A 24,602-nucleotide genomic window follows, 5' to 3' on the forward strand; every position below is an offset into this window, starting at 1 on the left:
ATTCCACATCACCACAAGATCATTTTGCCACTTAGTTATATAATAACAAATTTATGACTGACCCCACCTCAAATTTAAATAACAAAATTTTGACGTCGGCAATAATAAGTTTCGATTTGGCAAGACAAAAGCTATTGGGAAGACTGGCACACTATTGTTAAAACGAAACAGGGAAGTATAAATGCTTACAAAATATAAAAGAAAAACTTAATTACTTTAAAGAAGGGGCAAAAGTGCTGTTCGTAAATAATAGTATTTAATTTAATGACATAACTGGTCAACTTGCAGTGCGAACATGGGAATTAAAACTGTAAAAAAGTTGGCCGTTCTATTGTCTAGAACACAGCTCAAACATCTGTTTACATTCCGATAGCAAAAATTTCGCGAAAACCGAAGCACCTAAAAACGAAATCGAAAGATTTTGTTCAAATCGCAATGGGAAAAAAATTACGATTACCAGAGCATACCTGATTGTGTTATTCATACAGATTAGATTATATTAGAAGAATTTTTAAAGATTCTACAGTTTAACAAGAAATGAATGCTCTTTAACCATTTTTGTTATTAAAAAATATTTAATCAAGCTTAATAATATTTGCGTAAAATGTTCGGTGGAATCCGGCTATCAGCGCTACTGCGAGTGGGACGAAGCGTATTCATCGCCATCTTCCGATAGTGTAATAACAACTTGGCCAGCTCGGTTTTTATTTACTTTTCTGTGCGGCGAGTTTACTTATAAAACAAATGATAATAAAATACACAAAGACCATATTAAATGTTCAATGACAAGATCGATATTCCGAAGCCTTGAAAACGTCCATCTACAACTCTCAGAAACTCTTATTGGAGTTTTGGGACAGGCAAGTGCATCCAACCAGAGGCACAAAGGTTCTTATCACGAAAAAAGACAATCCCAAAAACAACAACAAGGAAATAGATAGCGCAACAAGGTGAGTAAACTATAAACTAAACACAACCAACAGAGTTACTCACTCGCCTTCGTCGATTGCAGTTGTTGGACCGCTGAAACGGAATCTCGCTGTACGGAGAAAGTCTCGAGAACTTTGAGGTGTGACGTGTCGCTCGCTTACGGACGATAGAAACCGGGGAACGAAACGGGGCGGAATCGGAAAAGTGATGTGTGGAAATTCAGCTGTGGGAAACGGGACGAGGGCGTTGATTCTGGTCGGTGGTTATGGGACCCGGCTGCGACCCCTGACCCTCAGCACGCCCAAGCCACTGGTGGAGTTCGCCAATAAGCCTATTCTTCTCCACCAACTGGAGGCACTCGTCGATGCGGGATGTCGTCAGGTATATCCAGTTCTTAGACTAATGATGCCAAAAACTGCCCCATTGCTTAGGAGAATGGAAATATGGCATATCATACATAAAAACAATGTTCTTTTAATACCTTTGGATGTTTAGAAAACAGTTGATCTTGTTACATATTGTTTGCTTTGTCCAAATTTATGGAAGACGGTTACATAACACGCTAAGAAACAACTCAACTTCCACTAAAAGAGTGTACTCTTTTGGGTTGTATGTTATATATTCCCAAAATAATGCATACTTCCTCCTTGCAGGTTATTTTAGCCGTCAGCTATCGAGCCGAGCAAATGGAAAAGGAGCTTAAAGTCGAAGCCAAGAAACTGGGTGTGGAATTGATCTTCTCCCACGAGACGGAACCCTTGGGAACAGCTGGACCTCTGGCCCTAGCGAAAACGATTTTAGCAGCCAGCTCAGAGCCATTTTTCGTGCTCAATTCGGACGTTATCTGCGATTTTCCATTTAAGCAACTAGTGCAATTCCATCGTAATCACGGAAAAGAAGGCACAATTGTGGTCACAAAGGTCGAAGAACCATCAAAATACGGAGTTGTGCTGTACGATGAGAACGGCTGCATAAAGAATTTTATTGAAAAGCCACAAGAGTTCGTTAGCAATAAGATCAATGCCGGCATTTACATCTTCAATCCCTCCGTCCTTGACCGAATCGAAGTTAAGCCCACATCAATAGAGAAGGAGGTGTTCCCTGCAATGGCGGAGCAACAGGAGTTGTACGCAATGGACTTAACTGGATTCTGGATGGACATCGGACAGCCAAAAGACTTCCTAACCGGTACGACAGACTGAATCACTCGCTTGCTCGCTCAATCTTGATTGCCTAATTGGTCTTATCGCTTTGAAAGCAAATGTGGATGTCGTTGTTAATTGTGCTGTGCCTTTTTACCCACCCGGCTTTTGGCTTTATCTATTATTGAGTTTCCTGGAACTATAGCTAATGTTTGATAGAGCGATTTCTGTTTAAATGAAGTGAGGCTCATTAGGCTGATAGTGAGTGGGAGATGGGAGAAACCGAGTAGAAGAGTAAATAGTTTGTTGCGTTCATGCGGATGCGATTCACGACTTATGAATACATGTACTGCGACGATAAAACATTTGGCTAGACGCATTTGACAGACACTAGTCTGTTTCTTAAATGTGTTTTGGTCACTATGGAACGTTTAAAGTGAAGGCCATTGAATGGGCTGGAACACTCCGACTTTATCGCTTAACTTATGGCACCATTCTATTCCCTTTCAGGCATGTGTCTCTATCTAAGCTCGCTGCGCCAGAAGCAATCCCCCAAGCTGTACACAGGGCCTGGGGTGGTGGGCAACGTGTTGGTGGATCCCACGGCCAAGATCGGCGAGGGTTGTCGCATCGGCCCTAATGTAACCATTGGACCGGACGTGGTCATCGAGGATGGCGTGTGCATTAAGCGCTCGACCATCCTCAAAGGCGCCATCGTTCGCTCACACTCATGGCTGGACTCCTGCATCGTCGGTTGGCGTTCCACGGTTGGCCGTTGGGTTCGCATCGAAGGCATCACCGTGCTAGGCGAGGATGTAATCGTGAAGGATGAGCTCTACATTAACGGAGGCCAGGTCTTGCCCCATAAAAGCATTGCGGCCAGTGTCCCAGAACCGCAGATCATAATGTGAGGCGGTGGCCCAAATCAGAAAGTGTAAATACAATCTATTTTTGTTCAGTTCCGCCGTTTCGGTATTCTATAAGGTGCCTTTTGCTTAACTGCTCTCACCTACGATTTGCTATATTGACACTATGAAAAAAAGAACATTTCCAGCAGTTAGCGTTGCTAACTATTTATAAACTCCAGCTCTTTCTCCTTCCCTGGCGAAGGGGGAAAATCTGACTTATGGTTTAAGCATAAACGCGTTAGTTGAACGTTTTTGTACTTTGATAAGCGAAGCATTAGTTATACTCCTAAAATTCTGTACGTTAGTCAAATATAATACATACGTATTTAAAAAATTAAGAGATTGGGCTTTTATTAAAAACGGAAAATAAAGTTAAAGGTTGATTGGTCTCTTCCTATGGTAGGATGTAAAATTGAAATGAAGCTTGGTAGTTTTCGTGTATTTCATGGTAGTTGGTTTAGGCATTGGTTCCTGGACTACACAGGTTGCCTAGCAACCGTTTTACCAGTGGATTAATACCCCAACAAAGACGTTAGTTGTCTCGGAAAAAATGTTAAAGTCGCTAGCTCCGATCGAAGGAAACCAACAACCGTTGCTGCAGTTGCTCTGGGAGGACAAGGAGGTCAAATTTGATGTGCCCCAACTGTAAGCAGACACATATCCCATTGGTTACTGGACCCTCAATTGGATAGATTCGTTTCAGGCACAAGAATCTGCGGAGCGGAGAGCGAGTGCTCGACTACATTTACCACATCGAAGACAGCAAAGGAAATCCGGGGGACACGGGTCGCCTGATGGTAACCAATTTGCGGATTATATGGCACTCGCTGGTCCACAAGAAGTACAATCTGTGTAAGTGCTTGCAGTTCTGCTTACCATCCAATGAACTAGAAATCGAATTTTCCCAAGAAGCCATTGGCTATGCTCGGATTGGCAACACCAACACTCGGGTAGTTCATATGCACTCCAAAGCAAGGATAGCCAGCCAGGCCCTCTACATCCTGGCGGTAAGCAACGAGACTCGCTTTGAGTTCCTTTTTACCGACGTATCTGGAGAAACGTCGCGTCGCGATCAGCCGATCTTCGCCAGCGTGTTCGACGTATATCAGTGAGGAAATCCAGATCAGTTTAATACATAAATGGGCCTAAAATTGATGTTTTACTCAGCCTGTATCAGCGTACTTATCTCTACCGCGACCTGAAACTGCGCGGAGCCATCGTCCAAGCGGGTCAACTGGTTATCCTACCAGATGAGCAGGTCTTCAGCCATGTGCAGGGCGTGTGGAATTTGTCCAGCGACCAGGGCAACCTGGGCAGCTTCGTGGTAACCAATATTCGACTGGTGTGGTTTGCAGATGCCAACGAGACCTTCAACATCAGTTTGCCATATCTACAGATTGAGAGCGTAATCTATATAGACCGCAAAAGGATACTATTTTCGACCATTCCATTATAAACTCACAGGCAAATTGTCATTACAGCTCCGCGTTCGGGAGTCCAAGTACGGACCTGCTTTGGTAATCCAAACAGCGGAAACGGGAGGAGGATATGTACTCGGATTCCGCGTCGATCCCGCCGAGCGGCTAAACGAGTTGTTCAAGGAGCTCAGCTCGCTGCACACCATTTATGGCGAGCAGCCCAACTTTGGCATCCAATACAATGCGAATGACGCCCGGCGGCGATTGGAGGCGGCCGCCGAGGAAGCTGCGCAGGCCTCCCAGTTCAAGGTGGACAACTTCGAGGAGCTGGACGAGCGGCAGGAGCGGGAGATCAACACCAAGCTCAACAGCTATCTCGCCGAGGGCTGTTTGGGCAAGGTGCCCAGTCAGGGCGAGAGAGCTCCGGTTTACTGCAAGGAACTGGGCTTTGCCATGGAGCCCATTAGGGATGGCTACAAATTGCAAGACCTGTGGAATGTTATGCCCACCAAAATGGAAACGATGGAATGAATACGTTATACCCGAGAAAGTAGTAGTCATAGTCATTGAAATAAAATATGAAATTGTGAATCAAACGAATTGGACTGGGGTTCGTTTCCATTTGCTTCCATTGCGATGGTAATTCAGTAAGAACAAATCAAAATATTTTACAGTCCATGTAAGCGAATAAATTTTTGGATGGACTTAAGGATTTATAGCTTGGAAAATCGAGGATTTACATATACGTATGTTAGCGGATGGCTCAGTTCCATAACATCCTTTAAACAATAAATTACCAATTAAATTAATTTGTAGTTACTCGTAATTTTTATTGACGCATACAACTCGCTGTGTGTTTAAGTAATTTTGCTTTCGTTTGGAATCGCTCGAAATTGTCCTTAGCTTAGGGCGCATTTCTAAACATTTTGGAGTTCCGCAAATTTAGATTTTCCAACTTCTACTTCTTAAGGATATAAAGGGCTTAATTGGGTTGAGTTTTTCGGTGTTGTCTGAGTCAAGCCGATACATTTAAGGAGCTTTTGCTCGTCTTTTGCTTGGATTTATAAATTAGTTCATATCACAACACACAGTTGATTTGACCGGCATGTTTTATATATAAAGTTTTCTATATTTTTATGTCATTGCTGTTCTTAAAGATAAGTCGTATGCTTAGATAAAGTTAGAATTACATGTATGTTTTTATACTTGTATGTGTGAATTGATTACGTTGTATCTGCGCCATACATAAATTGTAACAAACTTAACTAAAGTAGGAAAAATAATTGTAGTTGTGGCGTTTTTTCATCCTGTCCATCCTGTTCTTTCCATACATCCTTACTAACCTGCCTCAAAGGCAAGCACATAAACTAAACGAACCGAAAACGTTGAACTTTGTTTGTACATTCATTGAAAGAAAAGGGTCAAAACTAACATATCCATATGTTGACAAACAGTTTTGGTTGAAACATTATTATCAGGAATGACTTAAATGAACTAGTTTCTTTATACATTTAATACTTTTCGCTTAATGAGGGTTAAATTTCTTTTGCATATATCATTTTGTATCATATTTTATTCGTAGCGGATGCTTTTTGTTATATCAGTCTTGAAGACCAAGCCAGAATTCTGTAATATGTGTACCCAAACAAATTATAGTTGCTTGTTGAAACTCAAGTAGTCATTTTATCTCCCGAATAATACGAAACGAGTTGAACACTACGTGTACTTTACATGATTGATTACTGGCTTATCTTACATTTCCACATACTTCAAAGGAAAGATGTAATACGTACACATAAACAGTAACTAGAACCCAAAGACTCAGAACTTAGCGAATCTCTTACGCGACTCTTTCCTATTGTTGTTTTGTTTTTCTAGCTTTTGCCATATTGGCTTACGTTCCAATGAGCGAGCATCCAAGTTTTCTTGACCTTAGGTGCTGGCGGAGATCTGCTGACGAGCCCGCTGACGTGTCATTGGCGGGGAAGGACGCACAGACAAGGCTGCGGAACCACGACTGCGCTTGGCGACTTTTTCATTAGCAGCCTTGCGCTTGGTTGCGGTTTTACTGATTGAATCTGCTGAAGTGGTGGAAGTCGCTGTCAGAACAGTGGCATTCTGCACAACAGCTACACGACTACGTTTTGCAGCTTCACTTCTAGAGGTTGATTTGCTCTTGGTCGGCGCTTTAATTGCTACTGGAGATTTGATTGGGTCCGCTGGCGTAGGAGCCGTGATCGATTCTCCACGACTGCGCTTGGATCCTCCGCGTGCTGTCGTCGCTTTGCGCACGGCAGGAGCTTTGTCTTCAGTTCCTCCGTCTGCTGAAGTTGTTAGTTTCGTATCCAGCGCCTTGCGTCGTCTTTTGGCCGTGAGCATGGGAGCGCGACGACGACGCTTTGGCTTGGTTATGGCCTGGGCAGAGCCTGAGGTGTGTGTGTTGAGAGAGCGGGATCTGCTCCTGCTGTTAGTGGTGGTGGTTGCGTTAATGGCGGTGTTGGTGGTTTCTATATAGGGCATCGGAACGAAAGCCGAGTCCGCATTTGTTGGCAATGTCAAGTTGCTAAGCGAAGACAGCAGTCATTAGACATAAACTTGAATGTTTAACTGGACACTTACCTGGGCTTTGGCTTGCGGACCACCTCATCTTCATCGTCGTCGTCCTCATCTTCTTCGCTGTCTGGATTTGCAGCGGGGACAAATTTTGGTTTCTTCAGTTCAAAGCCGCGGAACTTGTGGCTATCAACGATACAACAAATATAAGTAAATTGTTTTTTATATGATTCGACTCGATTTCGTAATGGCAAATGTGAGTTTAAAACTTAAAAATTAATTTTAAAAGTACAAACGCATTAGGACATGACAAAAAAGATCAAATCTCAGCTGGAATCTTACACCAGTTGGATAAGCCAAATAAATCAAGAGGATAAACATGCAAATGGCAACTAAGACAATCCAAAGGTCTCCAAGAACCCATGTATTTTATAAACATTATATCATGTAGCGAAATTGGATAGCTATTATCAAGTTTTCTACTGGAAATCTTCAAAGTATGAGTTTCTCAAATGGAATCGGTTTCGAATATCGGAGAGTACTCACATTTTTATTGGCGTTATGGGCATGGGCCGAATGGGCTTAAAGAGGCACAGGTCCATAAGCAAGCTATCGGTGCTGGGATTCCGTTTACGAGCGGCGGCAGATCGATGGAGTGCCGTGGGAGCCACCGTGTAGGTGCGCAGAAAGGCAGCTGTGGGCACTTGACTGGGCAAAGGAATCACCTGTGAGGAGGCCCCCTGGCTGGTCAGGGCATAGTGATGACTTCTCGAGCTGCTGGCGATAGATGAGGTCATACTGCCCATGCTGCTGCAGCCCATCAGCCCGCCAGCGCCGCTTAGCTTTCGCTTTAGGCTGTGGTCCACGATCTTGGGCGCAGGAGCTGTAGCTGGGGCCACAGGCGTAGGAGCGGACATGACCAGGGCCTTATGAACGGTGTCCTTAATGAACTCGGTGCCTCGATGCAGGCGCACAGACAGGGTCTTCATCAGGGCACTAGCGGCACTAGGACGCGACGAGGACGCCGTGGGTGTACCCACTCCGCCGGAGCCCACGTTGCTGGAGCCGGATCCGGCATTGCTGGACAGCTTAGCGGCGTCGTAGGCCGGCAGACCGGCTGCGGCCAGCAGCATTACGGGATCGGGATCGGAATCGGGATGTGGCCGTATTACTGCCCCGCTAGCCTAGAGTCCCTCAACTTCTCCGGTTGGATGCACTGCCTCCAGCACCGGGAAGAGGTGATGGCTCATCAGCGATCGCACCTTACATTTACGCACTCTTCGCGGCCGGGTTTCCAGCCGAAGTCTCGAGCACAAACTAGATTTCTTTTTGTTTTCCCCGTCGCCTCAACACTCGTCGTACTACTACTACACGCACTCGCCCACTACTACAACCACGCACACAAACGCCCGCACTCTCGCACACACAGACACACTATAGCTCCATTGTGTGCCGGTGGGAAGGACGAACGACTCGAATTTATCCTGGCCGGGTTAGCTTGGGCCTACTGGCCTCTTCTCTCATCCGCTTGTGTATAGGTCCACCGACCTGTGATTCTGCAGGACGGGCGGCAATGTTTTTTCGCGAATTTGTTTTACGATTCGATTTTACGCTTTTTTCATTCACAAGCAGCTGTGGCCAATCGATGTTTCGATACGTGGTGCCAGTCGGGGTATCGATAGGCGTGCCTGTATTTTTAGAGTTACCAGAGGGCGCTAAGAAAATAACGAAACAAACGAGTACCGATATCTTATGCGACAGATAAGTGCTTTCGATTACTTTTTTAAAGCTTTTGCCCGCTAAATTTTAATTCAAAAAATAGCAGAAAAGCTTGCAATTAAAATTTTCAGCTGAAAGCAGTCTGTTAAACTTTTACATTACGGCTGTTTTATTTGACTGTCTTTTCCAATACACTTGAAAGAAATCACACAGTTTTGCATTTTGTTATTTTAAACAAGATTACAATAGAGTGAACTTTTTATTAGTAGCATTTAAATCCTGCAAGCATCGTTTTTCCGTAATAAATATAGATGTTTTCTGAGAAAGTTATTCCGCATAACATAATTGGAAAGCGCAATTGAATCTATTCTCTTGTTGTTGGTAATAGTGTAAAAAGGTAGTTAACAGAGTAAATGGGTTCAAATAGAAGTATTCCGAACCACGTCTACCAAAACGCATCAGTAAGCGTACCCCAGGAATGTTTTCGTTTGTGTTAAAGCTCTCCCCGGGATTACATGAAACTGGTTGACTTAGAAAATCATATTTCATATGTTTTGTTTATATCTAAAAACCATTAAGATTAATGTCCGTCAGAGTAGGTAAATAAATAAGTAATATTCGTTAAAATGATTCCCTTGTTTTTGTACAAGAGATAAATATTAAAGCTACCGCTCGGAGAAAGGCATACATATGTATGTCAAGAAGAGCGTTAACCTAAGTAAATAATAATTTTACGGAAAACAAAATCATTAAATATTATAGCTGAAGCTCAGAGAAAGGAAACATCGAACTAACTTGATTAGCACAACTTATGAGAAGTAAAGCCGCTTTAATCGCTGCGGCTGTTAAAGCCTGTAGTAAAATTGAAATTAAATAGCCGAATTGCTTTTCTGCTACTGTGCGCCATTTGCGTTGGCAATCGAAGATAAGAGCATCGCCGTATCGGGTTTATAGCAGCAAAGTAATGGCCGCGGCGCATGCGGCGCTGAGTTTGCACTTTTCTGTCGAAGGAGGCGAACAAATTAAAAATTGTTATTATAAGCTGATAAAAACTATTCCATGCTGAACAAATGCCATTAATTCGTGTATTATTTAAAGTCTTGGATTTTTAATGAAACTACTTGTTAATTGAATGACCTATTTTAAGCTCATTTTAATTTTTGCTTTTGAGCTTACAGGATATTTGACTTGAATTAATAATTTTGTAAGTCCGAATAATTATTTCCAGTGCGGTTGAAGGGGCAGGGGGAAGGCACGCTTCTGTGGTCGCCACCTCCTGCGGACTGATGCGATGCTCTCCAGTGGCCACTGCTGCTGTGACAGAAGTGTTTTTTGGCATGTCAAATGCCCGTTGGTGCCCACTTCCTCCTCGCTGCGTTCTTTCGCTTAAAAACATTTCAAGAACAGTGTTTTACAGCTCATTATGAGGCAGAAGGGGAACGAAGAGGTGATGGCGGTTGATAGCGAAATAATTTGATTACCCCTTACTGGATTGTGATTTACTGATTAATAAAATAGTCTTAATAATTAAATACAAATGTACGAACATAACTATTTTGGTAGTATATTTCTTTGGATGATTTTATCAGCAATGAAATACTTACGATATGCAGCATTCTTTTACTTCGTTCGCTTACACTGACCGAAATAGTCGGACATTTTCGACAGCATGTACCCTGTACCCTGTACCCTGTACCCTGTACTTTGCTACCCTGCTGGAACTGCGCCCAGTGCACCAAATGAATGAGGGTATTCAGATCTTCGGCTGTGTAACCCGAGGCCTCCTCTTATTTGCGCTGGCTGTTTGCTGCCTGCCAGCTTTGAGTCAGGTCCTTGCCGCAATGACTCGGCTGGAGGTCACCTCGTCGTCGGCGTCGTCGAGAACGATCGCCCCCCATTGCGCCTCACCATGCGCCCGAACCACGCGCTTTTGGGCTTCTGCGCAGCCGCAGCCAGGCTTTTAGAGCAAACAAAGGCCAGGAGCAGAGCGGCATTCGGTGCTCTGGATTCGCGATGTGGCAGGCGTCGCACTCGGGGCTCAAAGCTATAATTTTCCAATATGCAGATGTGATGGTGCCACAAAATGGCGCTGCAAGCCGCTCATTAGAGAGAGGGAGAGGCAGAGTGGAGTGGAGTGGCGTGGCGTGCCACCGCCATTGACAATTATGCAATTTTGCAGCACGACTAAGCAAATTATTTTCACTAAATTAAATTTTAACTCGTGCTGGGCGCACTTCTCGAGAATCGAACCGCACTGCGAAAACCACCGGATCCGCCCAAAAACACCACACACAATCCGGTGACTCCAAGTGCGCCTGTGGATTGACTTGCGGCAGGACGACGGAAAGCTCTGGAGATGAGGCCGCGTCCTTGGAGAAGCACAGCTGCCACCAAGAGGGGTTCCATGTGGAGAGCGAGTGGAAGGACACAAAAGTTGGGAACACAATCAAGTCGGGCTTCTTCGAAACTAATTGATTGATCGGAAGTCATTGCAACGACAGCAGCCGAAGCTTTGTGTTCAACTCGGCATTCAGTTTGATTACTTGCTCACTGGGTTCTGGTAATTGGAGTTACGAGGAGTTTGGGTAGCCCTTCTATCTTTAAGTCAGCCGATGCTATTTCACACTACATATGCACATATATATGTACATAAGCCGCATGGCGAAAGCCACCAACCTTTAACATACAATTTTTCAAATTTGAGATACACCTATCCGAAGACCCTGTACTAAATCATCATGTCCACCAGATGGGTGTTGGATTAGGTTTTTACTATGGCCTTCCTAAATCAGGGTCTAATTGGGGTTGGAATTTACGAAATGAAATATTAATAATTCGAAATATTAATATTAATATCCTGAAAAACTCTTTGTTGTTGGCCTAAAACCATGATATTACCCAATGGAAAAACAGTTCCCTTTTTGGACTGTTTCCGACCCTTCAACTATCGGAAGTCACTTGGGGAGCTTGGTAGAATTTATTGTAAAAAGACTGTTTTTAATTGCAGACTATACCATTTTTGCCTAGGGAATTCTGAGCAAAATATATACCCAACCATAGGTGGCGCCTGCGTGCAATCTGAAAACTATGTCTGTCACTCCATTTAGTTTTTTTATGTTAGTTGACTTGAGATTTGGTATCCAATATTTCCTGTTCTACTAACCGTTTAAACTGTGCTAAACTAAATGCTTTCTTGGTATTTTTCCGTGTATCAAAGGTCCTGGAGAAGTGTTTGTACCAGATTTGAAAAACATATTGTGCTTAAAGTGCCGGGACATTTGAATCTTTGGATTTGGGATTCACGCTTCAGTATACTATACATATAAGCTCCCACTTGGCGCAATGTATTGCAGAATCTATCTTAAAATCGTATTTTATACAACATACGCATCTACGGAAGGAATCCAATGTCTGTCCATAATGAAGCTCATTTCGGCAGTGACGAGAATTTATGATCTCGGCACGCTGGTGTTTATAATCGAGGCGATCCGATAAGATACATGATTATTGAAATGCGCAACGCAAATGAATCGGGCGGTAAAGCAAAATCGAAATTTGTAAGCAACAAATTCCACGCATTGTTTTCAACAATTTGTTCAATTGCCGATTCCCCGGCTGTCTCTCGGGAAAAATTGAAAATCGATTTAGCTGCTCGGAAAATACGTATGTACATGCCGGCCTCTTGCTGGCGATTCCAAATCATTTCAATTACATTTAATTTGGCCTCAACATATTTTCCACAGGTGTGAAGAGGTTTTTCGGTAATGAAAAGACCATAAATCATTTAACAAATGAAGTTGAACTCGATGTTTTCGTGGCCCTTCGCTTTTTGTTTCCCTCCCTTTTATTGTTGTAAAGTGTAACATTGATTAAGCATTATTAGCGTTTATTGTTGTTGCGGCTCACTCGATTCTGAGGCACTCAGTGCTCCGTAGCCCTTTGTATCTGGGTCTTCTTTCTATCTTCTCCCCGATGTTTTTGTTATTCCCTCTCTCCCATTACGGACGTTGTTTTGTGGCGGCCCAGTGGGACACTTTCCATCATCAACACTCTGCCGGCTGATGGCTGATGGGTGATGGAACGTTTCGCCTTCCAGCTCCGGCATCAGCCCCCAAAGGGGATTCTCCACTCGAGCGCTTTTCCCGGTGAGGGGGTGGAGGAGGGAGAAATGGGGAATCCAGGGGAAAGCCGCTATGGGGGCGATCGCATTGATATATGTTGGTGCTTGGAGTAAATCAAAATTGATTTGCCGAGCTAGACGCTTTGGGTAATGAAGTTTTTAATGAACTGGCTTGGGCAGTCGAGAATTTGTAACGTCCCAATGGACAACAAATGAAAATGGAGGCACTTCTCGATCCTGTTTTTTATAAAAAAACATGCACAGATATTATTGAACATACATATGTAGATCCTAAATAGTTCGCCATCTCATGTAAGTGTTTAGATTGAATCTTAGATATTATATACATTACATTATATACACAGGATTATCAAATTATGAGTCGGAAAGGGTAATTCAACGAAAAACAACTTGTATCCAATAAATATAATATATGAGATAATCTCAATTCAAATCGACAGGTGGCTATACTTATATCTTTGCAGCGGGTATATTGATTTTAGTCAGAATATTGCTTATAAAAAGTATATATATTCTTGATCGGAATCATCGGCCAAGTCGATATTGCAATGTCTATCTAAGCAACCCGAATGATTACGTCCCAAAAGTCTTCTTTCTATTCCAGTTATTATATAACTATTCCATATTATATATGGAATATATATAGGAAAAAAATTAAGAAATTTAGATTCGTTGTTCTTGGTCAAAAGCGTTCTAAATGGATATACATTAGTCTTACGACAATATTTGAACTGATCGAAATCGGACGTCTGTATCATATAGCAGGCATAGGAATATGTCGGTGTTATTCATAGGAATAGTATATAATAGAAAATAAATGATAGTTTCGTTCTTGTTAGCTCTAAATGGTTCTAATTCAGTTTAAATATATAATTCCTGAAAGCGAATTTTTCTTGAATAACAGAAGGCAAGGAAAAACTTATGGGAAAGGGGCATAAGCACTTCGAAACCTAACTTACCTATACACCACAGAAGTAATCTAAACCGATACTCAGTCGAGGATGCCACTGGCAAGTCCACAAACACGGAGCCAAAACGGAAATTTCAAGGGGAGTCTGGTCCAAAAACAAGACCGGCCGAACGGCATGAAATGCGAGGGGCAAGGAGGAGCGGCAGAGGGGCGGCGGCCATTACTTGGGCTCCTGCCTTGGCCAATAAAATGAGCGGAGAAATGGGCAGCAGCACAGCTGTGGGATTGTGGGACTGGCCCTGAACGAGTCGCAATCGCGGGTTGGGGCGCCTCCGGAAAGTCCAAAACAAAGGCTAAATAAAGTTGGGGTCGAAATTGATTTTGCGGTAGCCCAGGCAATAAATGCCGTCCAACTCAACTGTTAAATACGAGATGGCCAATAGAAGAGGGCAAAGGCAGGACGAGGAAGGGGTTTGTGCACAGAGAGATATTAGTTAGTTCCAATACCAGTTTTTGTAATAGGTTTGTAGTAGGCTTACTTTCCAAACCTTGTACTTTGAAGATCAGAGCAATCAAGTATAAGTAACCAGATAAATTAAAAACAATTTGTATCGAAAGGATTCTGTTTGCCAACTTGTCTTACACACTTTTCTCTCAGTGTTGCAATGCAATTGCGTTGCGGCCTTGCGCAGTGCACAAAAGGTTTGACAAAGTGAGAAATATGCATGGCAAACAAGGAGCACCAGCTTGCCACCACCCCTCCGCTCCCCGCGCCCCCTGCCCGACCACTCCCCTTTCGTCCCTTCAACTGCAACGAGGAAATATGATGACATATCGCGTCATAGTTCAAACGGCGGGGACTCCACTGATCAATTTTGTACGCAGCACGGCGCCATCTTTTTGGCCCTTGCATGGGAGCAGGACCTTCCTTTTTTCGAGGATTTACTGTGCACTGCGACGCGGGGCGTGGCTGGGAGGAACGAGAAGTAGAAGGGAGGGGGTGGGTTTCTTGGCCTGGTCAGTGGCGCACAGAGTATTCGGTTTTTCGGTTGCTTTCGCTTCGTTTCGAGTGAGCCAAATCGCAGGCCATAATTTTTTATTATGCCGGGCGCAGGGAAAACGAGAGGGCCAAGTCGTCGGCTGGTGGCTTCCGTTGGTGGAGTTGGCTCTCGGCCCGGAGTAGCCATAAAAATAATTAATTGGCTTTTATGTGGCAGGAGCCGTTGAAATTTCGCTTGTTCCAACTCTTTCCGCTCCCCTTAACCCTGCCAGTGCAATTTCTGAATTGCATTTGCCTGTTTAATTAGCCGTATTAATTATCTCCATAATCAGCATCTGTTCTGTGGTCACACACACACACACACACACACTCACGCGGGCAAAGCTCATTTCCGCTTCAGCCGACGGCCATTTTGTTTTTATCCGTGGCTGTTTTGGCGTTGTAATTAGTTTTTGCGGTTTCCCATTGGCCATTCGACCGCAAATCCAATTGTTATTTCGTTTGCCATCTCCCTGCAAAATTAGAGTAAAACTTTATTGCATTTCTATTTCTCAGCCAGAAGATAGTCAGTTATGTCACGTCGATTATAATCCTATTATGAAGTGAAGTTCATCCTTATCGAAATTGGTGCTACGTTTTAATGCGACATGTTGTCTCTATGTCAAATAACAAAAACGACACTAATCATGTAAAATTTGATGTCAGTTCGTTTGCAGCATACGGTTTGTTACCAGTAGACACTTTTTAATAGTCTTGAGTTTTAAAAGGTATTTATTTATTTGCAGCTAGAAAAAGACCAATCTCGACTGTTGGCGTGGAAAACACACAACTCACTTGATTAGCCAAAGAACTTTTGCTCTTGCCCATTTGCACATGATTTCCATTATATTTTTCCCATTCCAAGTCATGCCACTTACTTAATGTTGTACCATACATTTCCCAGCCCTTTCTTTCAGCTAGCTTCATTCCGCTCCGTATGAAACCATCATCATGAACATTATTCTGTTCCATTAATTTATGCGCAGAAAACTGCAGCACAGTATGAAGCATTTTCCTCGGTTCTTTCTGCTTGAAAATATGGAGAAATGTTCTCCGTGGCATAAATGAACAATAATTATTCGAAACTAGAATGTTGTTGAAAACACACGAGGCGAATGTCGAATCGATGCGGGAATGAAGGGGAAACTCGCGCAAAATTAATTGGGTATAATAAACGGAGAAAATATATGGTTATTAAACAGAGAGCAATCCATAAGTAACCGAATAATTGGATTATTAAATTTTATTCATTTCACTAGAAAGTTACTGGAGAAATTCATCGACAGTATAGTAAATGAAAGCAATTGATGTATCGATACAAGTACAGTATCGCGTTCTTCAATAACTTCGCATCGATAAATATGTAAATAAACCGTTCTCAACGATCTCGATTTTCGATCTCAAAATCTAGCCTAGATCGACTTGTGCTCGCTCGGTTTACTCCGATCGAGATCAAACTATTCTCAGGTTGCAATTGACTATCGATAACTTGTATCGATTTTAAGAAAATGCGACCCCGTTTCCTAGACAGCTTAAAGGGTTAAGGTGTTTTTAGGCGTAAGAAAATAAATATAACTAAAATCAACACTGACACTTTTCATTGATCGCAAAGTGTACAATAAAGTTTGCTTAGCAAACAAAAGCCCTTAAAACCGAAATAATGGACGGTAAGTTAAAAAAAGACGAGCTTAAATGCGCAATTCGCTGTGGGCAAGCGAAAACGCCCCTTAGCAATACGTTTATTTTCGCATTTTTCGCGCCAAAAGGGAAACAAAGGATTTGACTAAAAAGCCAGCAAGAACACACAATAAAGCTGATCTCCAAAGCCAGATTTCCGCGCAATTAGGCGCAATGAGCCGGAAATGCAAATAAAGAGTATGTACAACTGCATACAAAAAAATCCACGGGCTTTGAGTCGGGCAAGGCCAATTGTTCACTTACCCGTCCCCTGATGACGATTACGGAAAACTTTAGCGACGGAGATGATGACGATAATGACGATGATGACGACTCTCGTTTAGTATGTATGATCCATTGTTCTACGGGGCTGACATTTCCCCGGGGGAAGTCCAATCAAAAGCTGAAATGGCTGAGGCGAAGGTTTCTGGGATGCTGCGCTTTTGTTTTTACGGAGCCTCCGTCGCGACTTCGTCCTGCAATCGCAAGGACAACAGGATAACAATAAACACTACACAATAAAGGCCTATTGACATAGCCGAAAATCGATTCCAAGAACGAATGCGGTTTGGTATTGCAGTTGATTGCGCCAATGGAATCAAATGTTGTTTTTTATTTTTAACAGCTTGGTACTTTTATAGGGGTCAAAATCACTATTTGCCTGTAATTGAACCGAAACACGATACGAACTTATAATGTATATTGTATATGAGGATGTAATGTATTTCCATACCCATATTTGATTATATTTATTTTTAGATCAACTTGAGATGTACCCAAACTTATTCAGCATATAATGACAATATTAGTAATGGCAAACGGTTTAATGGTAACATTAAACCAAAAAGAATTCAACATTCTAACTGTGTTTATTGGCGCATCATCATAGGGAGTTCTTTGTACTGAGATTGCATAGTTGTACTCGTACATTTACAGTTGGCTTAGCAATTTTGACAGAGTTTACCCTTCGATTGGCAGGTTGGATATTATGAGTGTGTGTTTTACTGGTTTTTGGGCTGGCTCTCCAATAGCTTGCGGTTCTGCTCCTCACGCCTCTGCTTGGCCATCTCGAAGGCCGTGATCTGTTTCCGGGCACGAGGTCCGGCCTTGCTCCGGAATCGCTGTTGACGCACATAGAGGGGCCTGCGCTGGTTGATCCACCAGCCGAAGTCCGCCGGAATCCTGCCGAACTTGCTGACCATGTTGCGGTGCCTCTGGATCTCCTCGCGCCTCTCCAGCCACTTCCTCCCGTACTCCCAGCCGAGCAGCCATCCCATCACCGGCCTTTCCTCGCACAGCTCCGGAATGGGTTCGGGCCGATCTGCCGGCGGAAGGATCGCTGACCCGTGATCCCTGGCCGGAATCATCGGCGAGCGGCTCCAGATCTTGATCTTTGAAATCATTCTCGAGTGGAATTGTATGCTTGTCGTGTCGGTGTTGTGTTCTTTGATACGGAGTCTGTCTGGACTGAGGCTTTGTGTCTGTTGGGTGGGTCAGTAGCTACTTGGTTATCAAAAATATTCCAATACTGTTGGTTGTGGTGATACAAACAATTGTACATTCAAATTTCAACTTAGTTGAATAACTTTAATGAATAACGTATAACCATACGAGCCAAGGAGCGCTAAGATTAAGCGCAATTAAAAGACTACACCGCTTTCTAAGAAATTGTAAGATTTAGATTAGATTTATCATTAGCACACCAAAACCCATCAGCAGCTTTCCCTTCACTCCAACAGATGTCGCACAATTCAGATATAGCTTCAAATTTATTTATTACCTATTATTATTATTATTATGTTTAAAATCTATACATTACATACTATTTTTTTATTATTTTCACTCATTTAGATACAAATTTTATAAAGAAAGCCAGAACGTGACTATTAATTAATAAACAATTTTTACAAAAGTTTATATTCAATAACTGGACAACTTAATGAACACAAATAAAACATCAAGATCTGAGCTGTTCTTTAGTCCTTTTGGGCCTCCGCTTCTCAAGCCAACTGGTATAGTTGGGTGGAATGAATTTGGCCTCCTTCATCATCTTCACCTTGGTCTCCATCTTGTGCATATCACGCTCCTCCACCCACTGGCGACCGTAGTGCCAGGATAGAAGCAGTGCCATTTGGGGCTCCTCCTTCTCGTACGTCGGTTTGAATGACCGGTGCCAGATATTTACTTTCTCCCTCTCGTTTTCCGGGCGGAAAGCCTTTGTCGGCTCCCAGTATATTTTGTTCGACATTTTGTTGATTTATTTTTGTTGCTGTATTTCTTGCTTAGAAAATATATCATTTCTACATAATAATATCAATCAGTTTTCGATAAAACCTATTAAAGGTGAAGGAAATATCAAGTATGGCATGATTCAGTTCAATTTCAGCGCGCTTTGACTTTTTACAAAAGAGTCCACCTTCCATTAAAAATTTCTATCGATTAGCCAATAAACTTTTTACCACGACCACTCTTAAGCTCTCAAATACAACAATTTAAAGGATTATATAATTTTTTCTCATTTTATTCACCAATATCTATCGATGTCTTAGAAAAATTATAGAATTTCTTGTTCTCATTTTTACTAGCTGAGTAACGGGTATCTGATAGTCATATATGTGTTATAGTGGTTCAATCGGTCCTGTTCCGACTTATAAACGAAAGGACAGACATACGGACATTGTTATATTAAGTCGGCAATTAATGCTCATCAAATATATATATTTATGTACATATATAAAAACACGATATTAGAAATATTTGGTCTTAATTGTCGTCCTCCTGGTGTATAAAAAATTGTGTCGTTTAACTTAGATTTCCAAGAACTAAAACAATTTGGTTGCATGTAATTATTGAAGTATTTCTTCGTTATGATGTGAAGACTACATATTTATGAAATTGCCCACTGCTAATTGAACAAAAACCCGACAAAAATGCTGCTAATGGACAGAACACCCATAACACAAATGGCACAGACAACGGACAACAAACCGCCCATCGACAAGGGTCGCAAATTGGGAGGAAAATACAAACAGATGGAAATCTGAGCGTAAAACCCGAGCAACCCGAAGTGGAGAAACTGGAAATGTGAAAAGCGCGGCATGCGGCCCAAGTCAGCGGGGGCGACCAATAGGTCAAGTACGAACTGCATTGGCTCGCTGTAGTTTTAGCGGCTCCGGAAGTGAAACAGTTGGATGGAGCCCTAAGGTGGCCAGAACTACGCGTGCCAAAAGGTGCAAAGAGGCCTTAGGCGGAATTCGGAAGACAGCTGGTTTTCATTCACAACTCACAATTTACAATACGCAATTATGCAATAAAAGCTGGCGAACTTAAATGCAACCTGGTATTCTAAACATAATGCTGGGAAAACAATGACCACGTGGTCGCAGCATGGGTCAAATGTTGGCTAAAATTCATCACCTCTGGTTTTTGGTAACAGGAAAGTGATGGCATTATTCACTGGCCAAATTCAACGAAATCCATTATGAAGATACATGTAAGTCACAAGCCCCATATATGGCCTTTGGAAAATGCTCTCACATAATTTATTTACATGCATATGTATATTGCAAAGTAAGTATAATACTTAACCCTAACCGTTAACCAAATTTTCAGATCCTAATCACCGATACGATTAACCAATGCTTACCTTCTCTGCACACCGTACGAAATGAGCTGAGTTGGCAGCACTGGTTGTAAGTCGTCCTCCCGCTCGCACACCGCTCGGCTGTCTCCGTCCCTGTCTGGCATTCACCACTGCGCTCCTCCGCCCGCCTGTAGTCATTTCTCATCGCCACCGGGTTGTTTCCTTGTAATTTGTCACCGCTGGAGCCCATTTCTGCGGCGTAATTTGTTTGCAACTCATTTCGGGATTCATTTCCATGGCTGGGCTGTCTCTTTGTTTGCTTGCCTTTGTTTTGGTCAACTGCCTTGGTCTCGGTGCATTTAATTAAAATTATTATTGCTTGTAATTGGGGAGCGGAGGCGGTTTCAAAGGGGTTATTCAGAGGAAGGCGGGTCAAGCAAACTGACCGACTTGCATTACAACGTTGGACGGAATGAAGTGCCAATGTAATCCAATCGAGAAATTGAAAGCTTTGTCTTGGAGTAAGTTTGAGGCCGTTTTATAACCTTTAAGGAATGGGTGGTGATACAATCCACAAAGTATTTCATATCCTAAGTTTAAGCAATAAAGGACAGAGTGTGGTTAATAGTTTGAAACCGACCAATGCTTCTCCATTGAGCCCAAAAGTCTTTGTGGAAAGTACTTGTTGAAGTGCAACTTGGCCTGTGGCCATCTTGCACATAAGGAAGCATTTTGAAATACTTTTAATTTCATTCACCTTTCCCTCTTTCATTTTAGGCCCCCCACAACCTAAACTCTTTCAAAATATCTTTCCACTCACTTCATTACCAACTGAGGCATATCAATTTGGCCTATCCACACAAAGTAATATCAGCCACTTCAGAAAACTAATTTTTGAGCATTAGAAAGGTCTGGGCCTATACATATGTACATATGTATGTATGTACCTATGTGAATGTAGTTCCCCGGCTATTGTGATCCAGCATGACTTTGCTTTCAAAACATATTTGCAACGGCGAAAAGCCGAAAACAATAGAGTAACACTCACGGCATAAAGCAAAAATATAAAAAATTCTCAAGTACACGCACTTTTGAACGCAATTACGTTGAACTTTGGCTCATGGCATGGGGCGGTGAGCCGGGTGCAGGGGGTAGGGGCACAGGATTGTTGAAACGAACTTTACAATAATATGCGTTTGTAAGTAGAATGCGCCTTTACGATGGCACCAAAGTAGAGTTTTTTTTTGCCTAGGGGCGCAACTTGAATCGGATTTGCACTCTATTGACTTCTGCGCCGCTCCTCCACTTACTGATTCTGCGTCTCGTGGTTGCACAATCCAGAACGCCCCAGGTAGAAAAAGAAGATCCATTCAAACGTTCTCGGAGGATCGCATACCCTGTAAAAATTGATTTACTATATAAGTATTGCAAGTGCAATATGAATAGTACGAGTATTGATCCAATGAAATTATCACATATGTATGTATTGCTTTAGTATCTAAACTATGATTTAAAATTACCGAGTACTATCAACCGAATGAAACAACAACAACGACGACAACTGGAATGCTTCACCATAAACACATCGTCGCAGCTCACCACACTATCGCCATCTCGCTTTTCCATCGCCATTGGGGGTTCGGCATTGAGAATGCGCCTATTCGTGCGTCCCGCTTGCTCTCCCGTCCGCAGTCGCACCTTAGAGCCCTCGCTGTCTCACTCCCAAATACGCATTCATCCTGAGACCCTTTGCGAGCGGATTTGGCTTTATTAGTTTGTCTAATTGCTTTTTGCAACAATTATTACGGCATTTTCCGTTGTCGTCGCCGGTGTGTTTTTGGTTCTCGCAGCAGAAAAATATCACAGATGTGTGAGCCCCGCGCTGACCCCCCGCGGATTTGCCGGGCTTTGATTTGACTCCTCGCATGTTTTGTTGTTATTGCGTTCGTACTCGATTTTCAATTTTGGGTGTGCTTTGGTTACCATGTTCTGTTATGGCATACAGCGCGCGATTCATCTCTCTGGGCTACTACTTTTGTAATACTTTTTAATAAATTCTGTTAAAGAAGGCGTGAAACATTTCACTGTTTCAGCATTTCCGTTTCTAGGTACCACCCGCTGCGTGCACGGGGAGGGAGAGGTGTAAAGGGTCAAGAGGGGGGTGGTCGGGAGGGTTGGGGGCTGGCCAGGGAAAAAGTGCCTTTCATTAAATTTTAAATTCCACATTATTTAATTCGGTTTGCTGTCACATTCGAGGGCGGAGAGAGCAGAGGGCTCAAACCAAATGAATTTTTGTTGCATAGCACTGGGCGTGTGTTAGAGTGGTTCAACAAAAGGACTTATCATTTTCAATTTCTTTGCACGATTTAATATTTTGATGGTAATTTTGAAATATCTGTTTCAGCATAAATAGTTGGAATATCTATCATATATTCCTATATAAGGTATATTAAAAACTTAAAAAAAAATAATTTTTAGAACTGTAAGGAGTATATGGTTTCAATGTAAAAAGTTACAGGCAATGTCTGTTCAATGTTTTAGTTAATTTGTTATCATTTGAATTCATGAATTTAGATTTGGGAACAATTTACACATATAGAAAAAAGGATAGAACATTGTGGAGTGTCGAATACCAGATCCTCAGCTGAAGGGGTAAAGACATGTAAGAGTAGGTGTTACTGAAATTTGCATATAGAGACCCAACTCTGTACCAAAACCTAAAGAACAATGATAAGCATTGACTTGGCTGGTGTTTGCCAATCGAAAATATAAATTCATTATGGAGTCGGAAACAATTGATTCTCCTGCTACATACTTTCTACATTGTAACATTGTTTTATGGGTTAAAACCATTTAACGTTAATACAAATCAAAAGCCGGTTAAAAAAGTGGTTTTAAATTAAATAGAGTCTTAAAGATACAAAATAACCTTCAATTATCTATATTCCTTCCTCCATATGGTTCTAGACAACACCTATATACAATATTTCTACCGCCTGAACCTATCCCAAGGAGCTCCGTCCATTCCCATTTGAACTCAGTTTGTATGAGCCACAGCAGTTGGATCCCACAACTCCCGAAAGGAGCACATTGGCAATATCTCCGTGGTTTTTATACCTTTCTTCGATTTGAGTTGTGTTATTTATCATTGTGGCCTGTAATTTTTCATTCGTCGAACTTTCAGTGCCACACGCACCAGAAGACCAATTTCACGGGGCAAGAAAACATTTTGCTTTGCTTTTTGACATTTATTTCTCTCAAAAAAGGACGCAAAGAAAGCGGGAGGGCGAAACAATAAAAAACTTTAGCAACAAAAAGCACTAAAGTGCGATATTATTAATTTTACTTTATTTGTGTAGCGTGGCATTCCTTGCGGGCGCAGAAGAGCGGCGAAAGAAGTCCGAAGCCACCGTCACGCTCATCCGTCGAATCCGTGGCATATTCCAGATATATGTACATACACCCTTGTGTGTACATATGTGCCATACATATGGGGGCAGGTGGAGGAGGAGCAGCTTTGGCCACCTTTGCGTGTCCATTGGCTATAACTCAAGCTGCATTGGAAGAATGGTCAGACCACTGCACGTTGAAATAAATATAAATGTCAAAACTGAGTGGAGCATTTCAGGGCGAGCTCATATATCAGCGCGTATATATATTTACGGCCGGGAGTGTGTGCAGATATACTCGTACATGTGTTACGTGAAATCGTTGCACTTTGGTTTGTTTACAAATGAATCATCGCGAGGTTTGAGATGCGTGAGAAATCACAAAATATTCGGGAGTGAGTTATTACGGTAATTCGTAAAGCAAAATTAAAACAATAAACAATATCAGGACGCTTTTATGATTAGTGGCTAAATTGCTTTACTGTCACATAATTTTGTTAATATTTCAATTTAGTTCTGTAAAAGCATCAATTGACATCATAACAAATATACTTTTTGGAAATACTTAACCTAAATTATTTAAAAGCGGATAATATAAAAACATGTAACTGGCTATCCTCATGTCGTAAAGGAATTAAGATAATCATATGTGGGATTAATGTCAATCGTCGCAAACTCCTCGTTTCACTAAACTCAATTAATCATTGGGCATTACTGGAGATCATTTATGGCCTGCTACGAAGTCTTTGACTTTAAAGTGTTTCATTCTACAACATGAAAGTAATTCCTCCCAAAATCATAAGAAAATAACTCATTTGACGGAGTCAAAGGGCGCTATGTAGCGCCGACTATCATAAATAATGAAAACACCCAGTCAGACCAGAAAAAATGAAGTCAAATGTTGAATTTTATTAATGACAAAAAGGGTATACTTTGCTTACCCTTGCAGTGGGTATATTCACTTCAGTCAGAAGTTGGCATCTCAGTACAGTAGTATGCAATCACATGAAGTACATGTATTCTTGATCTGCATAAACGGCGACCCGATCTGGCTATGTCCGTCCGTCCGTTTGTCCGTCCGTCCGTATAAATGCTGGGAAGTTGAGATTCAACATGCAGATTCTAGTGACGACTTGTACCAGTATTTTAATTTCCAATTTCGAAAGATATATTAAATTAAATTTTGAAATTTT

General features: G+C 42.2%; 5 protein-coding genes across 7 annotated transcripts; 2 read left to right on the top strand and 3 right to left on the bottom strand.

Annotated features, from left to right (window-relative positions):
• Positions 1 to 672: 672 nt before the first annotated feature.
• LOC117142940 (mannose-1-phosphate guanyltransferase beta) lies at positions 673 to 3,318 on the top strand. Its single transcript, XM_033307254.1, has 4 exons — positions 673 to 950; positions 1,013 to 1,311; positions 1,584 to 2,118; positions 2,583 to 3,318. The coding sequence occupies exons 2-4, from the start codon at positions 1,138 to 1,140 to the stop codon at positions 2,981 to 2,983; spliced, it is 1,110 nt and encodes a 369-aa protein (XP_033163145.1). The 5' UTR covers positions 673 to 950; positions 1,013 to 1,137; the 3' UTR covers positions 2,984 to 3,318.
• A 175-nt stretch (positions 3,319 to 3,493) lies between these two features.
• On the top strand, positions 3,494 to 5,151 carry LOC117142939 (Bardet-Biedl syndrome 5 protein homolog). 2 transcript variants are annotated; one of them, XM_033307253.1, is made up of 5 exons: positions 3,494 to 3,625; positions 3,684 to 3,832; positions 3,893 to 4,088; positions 4,148 to 4,385; positions 4,462 to 5,151. In XM_033307253.1, exons 1-5 carry the CDS (start codon positions 3,531 to 3,533, stop codon positions 4,927 to 4,929), a joined length of 1,146 nt encoding a protein of 381 aa, XP_033163144.1. In that variant the 5' UTR covers positions 3,494 to 3,530; the 3' UTR covers positions 4,930 to 5,151. The 2 variants fall into 2 exon arrangements, with proteins under 2 accessions (XP_033163144.1, XP_033163143.1); XM_033307252.1 differs by having other exon boundaries at positions 3,684 to 4,088.
• Positions 5,152 to 5,203: 52 nt separating this feature from the next.
• On the bottom strand, positions 5,204 to 8,622 carry LOC117142938 (nucleolar and coiled-body phosphoprotein 1). Its single transcript, XM_033307251.1, has 3 exons — positions 7,498 to 8,622; positions 7,018 to 7,137; positions 5,204 to 6,961 (listed from the first exon to the last, which is right to left on the bottom strand). The coding sequence occupies exons 1-3, from the start codon at positions 8,082 to 8,084 to the stop codon at positions 6,331 to 6,333; spliced, it is 1,338 nt and encodes a 445-aa protein (XP_033163142.1). The 5' UTR covers positions 8,085 to 8,622; the 3' UTR covers positions 5,204 to 6,330.
• Positions 8,623 to 17,179: 8,557 nt separating this feature from the next.
• On the bottom strand, positions 17,180 to 17,935 carry LOC117144192. The gene has a single exon (XM_033309240.1). The coding sequence runs from the start codon at positions 17,838 to 17,840 to the stop codon at positions 17,439 to 17,441; it is 402 nt and encodes a 133-aa protein (XP_033165131.1). The 5' UTR covers positions 17,841 to 17,935; the 3' UTR covers positions 17,180 to 17,438.
• A 344-nt stretch (positions 17,936 to 18,279) lies between these two features.
• LOC117145420 lies at positions 18,280 to 21,568 on the bottom strand. Of its 2 annotated transcripts, XM_033311066.1 has the most exons (3): positions 21,541 to 21,568; positions 20,841 to 21,417; positions 18,280 to 20,610 (listed from the first exon to the last, which is right to left on the bottom strand). In XM_033311066.1, exon 3 carries the CDS (start codon positions 18,683 to 18,685, stop codon positions 18,395 to 18,397), a length of 291 nt encoding a protein of 96 aa, XP_033166957.1. In that variant the 5' UTR covers positions 18,686 to 20,610; positions 20,841 to 21,417; positions 21,541 to 21,568; the 3' UTR covers positions 18,280 to 18,394. The 2 variants fall into 2 exon arrangements, with proteins under 2 accessions (XP_033166957.1, XP_033166956.1); XM_033311065.1 differs by having other exon boundaries at positions 18,280 to 21,417.
• Positions 21,569 to 24,602: the final 3,034 nt, after the last annotated feature.

Source organism: Drosophila mauritiana, chromosome 3R (assembly GCF_004382145.1).
Source record: "Drosophila mauritiana strain mau12 chromosome 3R, ASM438214v1, whole genome shotgun sequence".
Taxonomy (NCBI): Eukaryota; Metazoa; Arthropoda; class Insecta; order Diptera; family Drosophilidae; genus Drosophila; species Drosophila mauritiana.